This window comes from Myotis lucifugus, unplaced genomic scaffold (genome assembly GCF_000147115.1).
Source record: "Myotis lucifugus unplaced genomic scaffold, Myoluc2.0 scaffold_89, whole genome shotgun sequence".
In the NCBI taxonomy this organism is placed as follows: domain Eukaryota; kingdom Metazoa; phylum Chordata; class Mammalia; order Chiroptera; family Vespertilionidae; genus Myotis; species Myotis lucifugus.
Genome location: NW_005871137.1, coordinates 1,307,739 through 1,317,810, shown reverse-complemented (window position 1 = coordinate 1,317,810; position 10,072 = coordinate 1,307,739). Strand labels below are relative to the sequence as shown.

The following is a 10,072-nucleotide window of genomic DNA, read 5'->3' as shown; positions in this document are numbered from 1 at the left end:
GTTTTTTAAGAACAATAATACTGGAAATTTCAGTGGCCCGAACGAGGTCGGGAATTCCCCGGGGTCAGTGGAGAAGGCGGTCCCCATGTTCGGCTCTCTATGAAGTCACAGCTGTCCTGAGGCAAAACTCAGTGGACAGCTGCGCAGGGCCCGGGCTGAGAGGCAGCTCGGACTGAAGCGGCTTCTACAGCATGAAGTTACTTTCTTGATAAAAGTTGAGGCTGTGGAATCCTAGAGGTTGTGATATAACTTACTTATACCAGACCGGGGACCTGACAAACGGATATTTTATTATTTATTTGAGAACCTTTTAAGGTGAAATATTATTATAAAACTACAAATGTCTCTTCACAGTTCTACGTCAAAGACCACTGACTCAAGGCCCAAAGGGCCCCGAATGCTTGTCCTTCCACCGACTCTTTACAAGTGTTAAGTAGAAGAATTAGAAAAATCCGAGAGATTAAGTACAACATACTTCACATCCATGTTGACTTCCTGAATCTTAATAAGGTATTTCCTAAACATCGTGCCAGACAAAAACTTGACAAGACTTTGGACCTTGCAAAAGTTCAAAAGCTGCTTGGCCTCCTGAACTTCCCTCTGAAAGCTGCACCTATCAGCAAACTTAACAGAAGAGTGGAGATATTCTCGATTGCTTCTGATAAATGTAGGTTGCCACAATGGAAAATGCTGATTAGGGAAAAATATTGCACTGAAATCTCTGGAAATTAGTTCAATCCACCAGTTCCTTTTGCCAGCATCGTAGAATCTAGGCTGTCAGTTTGAAACTCAGGTGTTGAATAAGTGACCTATCCCAAATCAAACTCCAACTCTATCTATTGTATATTGCTATGTTTTCCCTCACCCAGAAAGAAGACCAAGTTCTGTTCATTTACATAGTTTATTGTTGTAAACATTAAAATTGTCTTTCTCAAAGAAAGAATTTATCAGAAAAAAAAATCAGTGTCTCTAACTGTCATACACCATAGAAAAAAAGGCAGTGACTCATATCATGTGCCATACTAGAAATATACAAAGAAAAATACTACAGAATATGGCAATATTAAAATTCTTACTCAAACATAAAATAATATATTAACTGACAATTTTAGACATTAAAAAAACAAAAAAATTCAAAGTGCTCAGTAATTTCCAGGGAGTTATGTGTATTATAAGCACTCTGGAAACAGTCAAAAGCTGCTGCATGCAAGTTTTGTTTAGCTTTAGACAACAAAATAATCAAGATATAAACTTTCTTTTATCAACATCAACGGTACATACAACACTTACAAACAAGGAATGTTGGACGGTGTTACAAACACTATGTGTCCCTTTTGTCAGGATTTTCTGATGTGTAGTACTTGTGCCCACCTATTTTACAATTGAGAAAATGTTTAAGCTCAGATAACTACCAATCTTTATAAAATCTAACAGACTACATAGTGTCTGAAATACTATTTATATAATATAGACATTACTGAAGTAGCAAGTGCCTATAACATTTCAACCTAGAATCAACATGCTGGTCCCTTTTTTGTGTAGTTATATTTTTTTTTTTTGCAAACACACTTATCTTTTAGAATTTGTAATATTTATTCATAAATAGGCACAAAATAATTTAAAAAGCCAAACTGCATTGGGTAAATTTACAAGCCTTTGCCTTCTTCAACTCATGCCACCCACGCAACATTTAGTTTTACTATATATTACAGCTTTCTTTACAGCAGAAAACTTTGAAGTCTTTTAAAGGGCAATACTTATGGGTCCCCTTACGATGTGTGTGTGTGTGTGTGTGTGTGTGTGTGTGTGTAACATTTCTCTTAACTGCAACAACCAAATGTGGCCAAACATTTCCCATCATACATTAGGAATCTTTCTTCTGAACATTTAACTGATTTTTAAACTGATAATAAAAAGTTTATACCACTGCATTGTGTGTAGTCCATGTTCTAAATCCAGGATGCCCCGAGCCAAAATGCCCTTTCAGGTTCTGCCTGCAGGTTAGGAAATAGCAACAGTTTTTGTTTTCTGTTTTTTGTTTTCCTTTAAGGATCAAGGGGCTGGGGGTTTATGGAAGGGGTGGGATGGCTAGAGCTGAGACAGCTCAAGGGGTTATCTCTGCCCTTGTGACTTGCCCCCTCTGGACAGTTTTAGGTGTTCTTTCCAGTTCCTTTGAAGTGCATGGGAGGAGGTCTAGAAAGGTAAAGTATCCAGAAAAAGTTTGTCAATTATTGCTGGCGGTGGTACCAAGTCTTCCAGTTTCAGGTAGAAAATGCGCTGTAGACCCTGTGTGCAAAGAGTACGGAGTTCTGGGAGCTTCCCCAACAGTTTGGACAAATAGTTGGGGCGGTTCAAACCCCCGTTATTGAAAGTCACGTGGTCTTTGAGACAATTGACAATCTTGTTTTGTAGTTCTTCCACTCTCTTGGGTTCCTTGAGCCCATGTCTCTCTGCAGAAAACACAATCAGAAACAAGAGAAGAATGGGGAAAACAGTTAGCTAGCTGGCAAAACCCAGGAAGATGGGAGGCAAGGGGAGACTGGGACAAATCCTGCTGGACAGTTTTGGAGAAGAGCCTTGCGCTTATGGTACTGACCTGTGACCATAGCCAGGGCAGCAATGCAGGAGAAGGCAGAAATGTCGATGTTCATGTTCTGCAAGTTGGAGGAGAATTCAACAATGGAATCAATCCATTCCCCAAAGCCACGAACGCATTGCAACCTGTGCAAGACCACCCCATTGCAAAAGATGAGTTTACCCTCCACTGGGTTGGACCTGCAATTAATACCAAAGAGAGAGAGAGGGGAGAAAAAGAGAGAGAGAAAAGCTAAACAACTAATTACTTGAAGAGCAATAAATGAGGGATTTAAGAGGCACCTAATTACCGAAGAGTTAATAAAATGTAGACCAGTGGACCTTGAAAGGGTTCAATTTCATAACAATCAAGAACGCCCCCTATCCCACCTCCATGACATTCATCCAAGACTTCTGGGCTCACTCCTTCCCTTCTCTACCTTTTTCTATTATCCTATCCCTCTTTCCCCCCTATTCTGACCACTTCTCTTTCCTTCCTTTCATTTCCTTTTCCCTCTTTCTTTTCTTGTCTTGATTGCTCTCTTCCTTCTTTCCCAACCTCCCTGATTGCTTCCTCAGTTACCTGTATGCTAATCGCAGCACAAACAGTTCTAAGAAAGCCGATTCAAAAAGCAGGTCCTGGTCGGCTTTGGGCAGGTCAGCAAAGCCCGGAATCTTCTCGGCCCAGCCCCTGATGATCTCCATGGAGCCAGTCAGGAGATCATAGAATTGTTGGATATGCTGGGTGTCATCTCCACTCATCTGATAGTCAGGGTTCGCCTGGAACTGGAATTTCATTTTAAAAAGCACTTAATGAGGTTCTCTAAAATATATAACCCGTGAAATTGCTAACCCCGTTCCTAGTAGTGGAGCCAGGTTTTTATAACAATTAAACCTCTCTCTGACCAGTAAGGAAATTAGATGTTCCGGGGCAATTAATTCAATTAGGGATGGTGCTATGAGGTCGCTGCTTTAAATATGTAAATTACCATTTCCATACAGACTAAATACAGTGCCATCCAGCCCTGGGAAACGTTCACTCTTATCTCCACAAAACAATTGACATGTTAGTATTCATGCCAGTCCCAGAGTGGGTCTCGAGCAGAGGCGCCCTTTGCAAATCTTAATAAAATTGCCGTGACTTCTAAGTTTGCCCGACATACTTCCTCCAATTAAAGCCCTCCCATTCCTCACAGCTGGCGTAAAAGAAGACTCTGACCACTTGATCCCCCACTGCCATTCCTCGGACCCACTGTCCTTCCCTTCCCCGACCCCCAAGCAGGCAGCCCCCACCCTGACGGTGCCGGAGAGGGTGAGGATTAAAGCATCTCTGGGGGGGCTTTTCACGCAGCCTCTGGTGTGGCCATCAGAGGCATTAGCGTCTGAGTATGTGGTGGTGGGAAAGGGGCTCGAAGAGGTTTGACCACCCTGGCCTAGCACTTCTTCCTTCCGCTGCACTGCCCTCCTGTCTACACTTGTCTGTGGGTCTGCCCGCCTCCTGTGGCTCTCCCCAGAGCTGTGAGCACACAGTCTTGCTTGCCTCCTTTTATCCTGAGTCTGGGGGTTAGTGATGGGAGTGGGGAGGGTTCCTGCCCAGTTGTCGGTTTGTCCACATGATACCCCCCTCCAGCATCTTACCCTGGAATAGTCCAGGCTGGTCATAGCCGGGTTGGAGTCGACATGGGCCCTGACGAGGGCACTGATCAGACTCACCGGGGGCGAGGGGGGAGAGGGCTCCTGTGGGCTCTTCGGTTTGGAAGGTAAACGACCTCGCCGGCCTTTTAAACTGTCCGTGCGAACCACTGCAAAGAAAGAGCCGGTTACTGTCGCTCGGCCTAGGGGGACCCAGCTGCCTCCTCGGCCCCTCCCGGGGGTGGCTGCAGCTGGGGGGAGTGCGGCCGGGCGGCACTGGGCCCCACTGCTTGTAAAGCCTTTACTGGCGAGAAGCATAAAAAACGCGGGGCTGTTTTACGTCTTCTTCCAAATGGGTCGTATAGTTAAAAGACGAGAAGAGCCTGTCGGCTTTCTCTAGGGCAGGATGGGCAAGCTGGCAGCTGCCCGTGTGGAGGCCGGACGCGGGTGGGGGGGCCGGGAGACCCCTGGCTCTGTCTGTAGAAAGTGGGGTTAGAGGGGGGGCAGCGCTCTCCCAAGGGCACAGACTGCGGAGTGGGCCGCTCGCCCGGACCTACCTTCTTTGACCATCCCCACAGCCAGGCACTTCTGGAACCGGCAGTACTGACAGCGATTCCTGCGCCGCTTGTCCACTGGGCAGTTTTTATTTGCTAAACACACATATTTTGCGTTCTTTTGCACCGTGCGCTGCAAAACAAAAAGACAGCCAAGGCCGAAAATTAATTTTCTCTTGAAAAGCCAGCAACCCAAGGAATCCAGGAACAATTTCTGAAAGACTGGGGTCTACACTCCCTTGCCACAAACAAACACATATACATAACTGCTTTCTTTCTTTTTTTTTTTCCTTTTCCTTTCTCTTTCCTTTCTTTTTCCTCCCCCAGGGCATGTTACAGAAGAAAATTGATAGCGTTAACATTTGAGCTAACCTTGCCGCTCCTTGCTGTGTTTTATATGCCAAGAGAAGGAGAAGGAGACGCTCAGTAAATACAAATCCGTGGGCATTCATATTATTTACATTCCTTGGAGACCTTCTCTATTTAAAATGATAAGATTATTCAATCAGGATGGCGAAATAAAGAGATCACTTAATTTGACCATAGGGAATTCTGTTCCACTTGGTTAGCTCAGACACGGTTCTCTGTCCTACCCAATTTCAATCTGAACAGAACAGACGGCTCTGCGCACATGCAAATGACCCTCTCGCAACTCGCGCTCCAGCAACTTGGGGCGGAGGCCTGCCGGGTCGGCTTTGTGCGGGGGATGCGACCCCGGATCTCGGGGTCTCCGGGTCTCGGGGTCTCCCCGCTTTCTTTTCTCAGGCAGGCACCCGGATGCCCCCACCGCCACCTCTGCGGACCCCGGGAAAAGAACCTTCCGGGGCGAGCGGGAGCTGAGCTGCCTGCACCCAGGCGGAGCGCGCACACCGAGGCTCCAGGCTGTAGGGGGCCCCTGCCTGCCTCCTCCGCCCCTGTCCTTGCTCACCTTAAAGAACCCCTTGCAGCCCTCACAGGTGCGCACGCCGTAGTGCTGGCAGGCCGCGTTGTCGCCACACACCGCGCACAGCCCCTCGTTGGAGGGGGAGCCCCGCGACGGCGGCGAGGGCACCTGCGTGTCGAGCAGCTGCGACGCGTGGCCGATCTGCAGGCCCGGGAAGCCCATGGACGCGGGCTTTCGGATGGGGTTGGGCACCGCGAAGGTCTGCCCGTCTACAACGTGGTGGCTGCCCGCCGGCTCCGGGTTCATGGGGACGTGCAGGGGCCCGTCGAAGCGCATCTGGCAGCTCGACACAGGGGTGCCGGGGGGCGACTGCTTAAAGGAGAAGAGGGAGAGGCGGGAGACGGGCGTTTTCCTCTGCTCGATCATGTGCGTGGTGGCCACGTAGTTCTGGTGGAAGTTGTGGAGGGAGCCCGGGTCGTCCCACATGGGGCTGTGCTGCACCGGGAAGCCCGGGGTGGCGGACGTCGGGGGCGAGGAGGGCTTGTAGTAAACCGACCCGGAGTGCGGCATCATCTCCTCGGACTGGGGGGGCAGGTGGCTGTGCTGCTGGTAGCTGTGCATCTGAATGTCTTCTACCTTAATGGACGCCTGCTGTCCGGGCAGGGGCGTTTGGTACAAGCAAGGCGGCTTGACGTCGTAGCCTGTGCTGTAGTTGTCCATAAAGGTACTGAAGCTGGGGAGAGAAGTGGTGGCAGTGATTTCAGTGTTGGTGAGGTCCATGCTAAACTTGACAAACTCTGGCGTTAAGAAATCGGAGCTGTATTCTCCCGAAGAGTGGTAACTGTAGCTCTGAGAAGCGGGGCTGGCTCCTTGAGGCGAGGACCCATACTGCGCCTGAACACAAGGCATGGCTGGAAATGAAACAGGGGAATAATGTACACTCAGCCTGGTCAACTGAACACTTCCTCCCAGGCTCGGGCTCACCTGGAGCTGCACCGGCAGCCCGCGGCGGTCAGAGAGCGCGGAGGGGCGCGAGGGGAAGGGCGGGGATCGCGAAGGCTGCGGAGCTAGACAGTGCGGGGCACGGAAAAGGCTGATTCAATAAAGACCCAGCGCTGGAAAGCCATGGAGGGTCTCCCCGGCTCTTTTCAAACGCCTCCCCCCTCGACCCCCTTTCCTGGACAACCCAGCTCCAATGAGCCTCTCCCTCTGCAGCTCGGGTTCAGCAAGCTCATCCTAGAGATGAAGTTGAACTGCACAAGCAGAAAGTTGTTTCCGAAGGCGACGGGTTAGAAAACCTTAAGTTACAAGCTCTGCTGAGGAAGATCGCATTGCCCCTGGTCTTGATATTTAGGGAATTGGGGGGCGGGGAGGGGGGCTGAGAGAAAGAAATCAAGGTGCACTAACCTTCAGCCGAGTTACAGGCACAGGCGTTTTCAAGGAACTTAAAGGTGGACAGTGTCGTAAAGCAATGAAGGATAAAGTTTCCAAGATTTTTAGAAAAGCATTGGAGAGCCCAGCCTGTCAGATCTCCTCCCTGAAATACAGACACAGACAGCTTCAGGGGGCCTTTCCGGACACAGTCAGCCCAGCATCTGTAGACTCACCGGCCAGGCCCTTCTATGCCTCCCGCGATTGTTTCATTGGAAACCTAGCAGCGAAAAGGAAGGTGTGAAAGAGGTGGCTGAAAACAACAGAAAATGCCACCCGTTGCACTGTGTAAGTCCTTGCAGAGAGAGGGTTCTGGAGAACCAAAGGCATCCCGTGTACTTATTTAATTCTTAGGAGGTAATAAATTGGTCCCTTTGGTAGGGTGTATGGGGATGGGGGAGTGTCATTTCCATTTCAGTTTAATTCTGACCCGAGAAGAGGAAACTAGAGTTTAATAAAATACAGCATTGGAACCTTTCCTGATTTTTCTTTTCTCCGTGGTGAAACTGGCTTTTCTTTTGGGAGTGGGGAAGAAAGTAGAGGTCAAGAGTATAAAATAAGGAAACCTCTTCCTCCACCCCTATGAGTTACAAAATGTTAGTGAGCAAGGCCTGGGCAGCCTGAAGGTAATCTGAATGTGCTTTTGACAGAGCACTGAGACTGGGGAAACAGGTGAACTGGCACGTAGTTTTCCAAGAAACTTATCTTTCAACGTCTTTAATGGCCAAGGGGTGGGAAGAGCAGACCCTACTTTTCCAGAAGCATCTTAGGTCAATTGCAGGGGGAGCGCAATGTTGCTTATCGGGCGTCGGCACCCCTGCTAGAAGGGCTTTCCTACACACCAAACTGAACACCTCCCCTATACAGCCTGCCCTGGTCTGCCCGCTTGCTGGAACAAGGCATTCTTGTATCCTAGTGATTTTCAGATGTCCCTACTTGGAAGGCATTCTAGAGCATAGATGATCTTATTAACAATGAAAAAGAAAGTCAAACATCTACACCTTCTCTTTTCCTTGCCCCCCCCCCCCTCAGAATCTTGCTTCAATGGGGAAGGAGGCTAACCAGGAAAAGTGGAAAGACATTAGACTCCAACCCCCACGGCCCCTGAGAAATATGCCTGCGCTGGACATTTTACCCACCGCGTTACTTCACAGCTTCATAACTGTACTCTCTACATCTTCTCTCCGTCTGTCTGTCTCTGACACACTCACATACACAAGCGCGGCATATATCAAACCAGAAATTTCACACAAATTAGTAACAGGATACTCTTCCCCACCCCTCTCTTTACTCAACAATACCCAGGAAACACTGGCACCCTGGCCAGCCACGGTGACACAGTTCCCAAGCAACACACAAACTCCAGGACTTTCTCTCTCCCTGTCACTTGGTGGGGAGCGTCCGGACCCCCGTAGATACAGGACTTGGAGTCTCCGTGTCCAAAGGCCACACTCAGTTTCGCACTAAGAGCAAACTTCCAGCACACTGATTTCCGCGGACAAGCCCACGGCTCCCCGAACTATGCGAGTCTCCCTTCACGTCCACCAACCAGGAGCCTGGCAGCCCCTATTGGGAGCCAACTCCCCGCTGGTGCCAAAGCCGGTGTTCGGACAAATGCCCTCTGTAGCTGCGCGCACCTCCTCCCCATCCTCCCGCCCCACTCGCGTCCCGCGCCTCTGGCGCCCACTTCCAGAGAACCTAGACCAGAGAGGCAGAAGGAAGAGACGTGCAAAAGAAGAAAGAAGGATTTAAAAAAAAAAAGACCGCGAGCCGCACGGACGGCACCTACTCATTTAGGAGTTCTCCGCGTCTCTCTTCATTCATTCAACTCGGCCGAAGTGTCGCTCCCCTGGGAGTCCGGGGGCAGGGTCGGGGAGGGGTGGGCGACAGGGGCGCGGGGAGCCGAGGCGCCGAGAGCCGGGAGGGAGCCGCGGCAGGCGGCCGGCTGGACCGGCGAGCAGGAGCGCGGAGCCGGGCGCGAGCCTCCGGGAGGACTGGCCCTGGCGGCCAATGTGCCTTTGTTTATGTGGCTCGCGCCGCCGCTGCCAACACGCACCTAAAGTCTCCGCGCGTCAGCGCGCGTCAGAGCCCGCCGCCCAATCGCCGCGCCGCCGCGCTCCCCGGACTCCTGGCCGGCGCTCGCTTTGGTATATTTCCGACCTGACGTCACGAGCAGGGCCGACGTTAAGGTGGGAACCGTTCTGGGTTCACCTTGGTGGCCCAGCTCGTGGGTGTTTGGGGTGCGTGTGTGCTTTTTTCCGAAAGAGTGTGACCTCTCCACTCTGGCCCGCTCAGCCCGCAGAGGGGCGACATCTCACCCCCCCCCCCCAGCCCCCCGCGCCCCTGCGGCCGCCCGGCCGCTCACACGGGAGGGAAGGTGCAACAAAAGCCCGGGCGGAGGGGAACCCTGGTGTGGGCCAGGCAGCTGGCACCCGGACCCGCAGGTAGGGCTGTGCCTTGACCGCGCTCTACCCTCACGAACGCACAATCGTCATCTCCATTAGCGGAGGGCGAGCGGATGTCCCAGGACGCGGCACGCTCCGAGGGCTCAGGCCATGGGGGTGGGATTTCCCTGGCCCAGGGCATCCTCCTCTTCTCCCTCTCCCTGTCCCTGGCCGCCGCCTCCTCCTCTGGAATATTCATATTCTCCCCCCGCCCTCCTCCGCCCCCACCTGCTCCTTCTACACACACACAGTCCAAGGTGGAAGGGGCTTATTTGTGTTCCCTTTTTTTCTTGCAGTGCCCACGTGCGATGTAGGACGTTGTGCGTGGCGTGGAGAGGGGAGCGTAGTGTAAAAGATCATGTAGGAGTGATCCAGCCCTTTGGGGACCCCAAAATCCAGAGAGAGGCGTCGTTCACGTTCCTTTCGCAGACAATGCAGCCGAGCAGAGGGCAACAGGTGCGCCTTTGGAAGATAGATGCGCTTTCCTCACCATATGCTAACTTGGGTACTTTCGACACTCCTCGGTGCCCATCACCTCCTATCCTTCCACGAGT

General features: G+C 51.0%; 1 protein-coding gene across 6 annotated transcripts; it reads right to left on the bottom strand.

The window, feature by feature from the left end:
* Positions 1-885: 885 nt before the first annotated feature.
* Positions 886-9,078, bottom strand: NR4A2 (nuclear receptor subfamily 4 group A member 2). Of its 6 annotated transcripts, none has more exons than XM_023756109.1 (8): positions 8,864-9,078; positions 7,051-7,294; positions 5,689-6,376; positions 4,764-4,893; positions 4,213-4,376; positions 3,158-3,360; positions 2,597-2,775; positions 886-2,450 (listed from the first exon to the last, which is right to left on the bottom strand). In XM_023756109.1, the coding sequence occupies exons 3-8, from the start codon at positions 6,361-6,363 to the stop codon at positions 2,194-2,196; spliced, it is 1,608 nt and encodes a 535-aa protein (XP_023611877.1). In that variant the 5' UTR covers positions 6,364-6,376; positions 7,051-7,294; positions 8,864-9,078; the 3' UTR covers positions 886-2,193. The 6 variants fall into 6 exon arrangements, with proteins under 6 accessions (XP_023611877.1, XP_014313480.1, XP_006091322.1 ...); XM_014457994.2 differs by having other exon boundaries at positions 5,689-6,554; positions 8,864-9,077; XM_006091260.3 differs by having other exon boundaries at positions 5,689-6,554; positions 7,051-7,180; positions 8,864-9,077.
* Between the last annotated feature and the right edge of the window lie 994 nt (positions 9,079-10,072).

Bases quoted from the DNA above. Each gene is read 5' to 3' on its own strand.
- NR4A2 (XM_006091259.3), bottom strand. The intron at 2,776-3,157 runs GTAACTGAGGAA...TATTAATTGCAG, and splicing joins GTGCTGCGATTAGCATACAG to GTCCAACCCAGTGGAGGGTA. The intron at 2,451-2,596 runs GTCAGTACCATA...TGTTTTCTGCAG, and splicing joins TGCCCTGGCTATGGTCACAG to AGAGACATGGGCTCAAGGAA.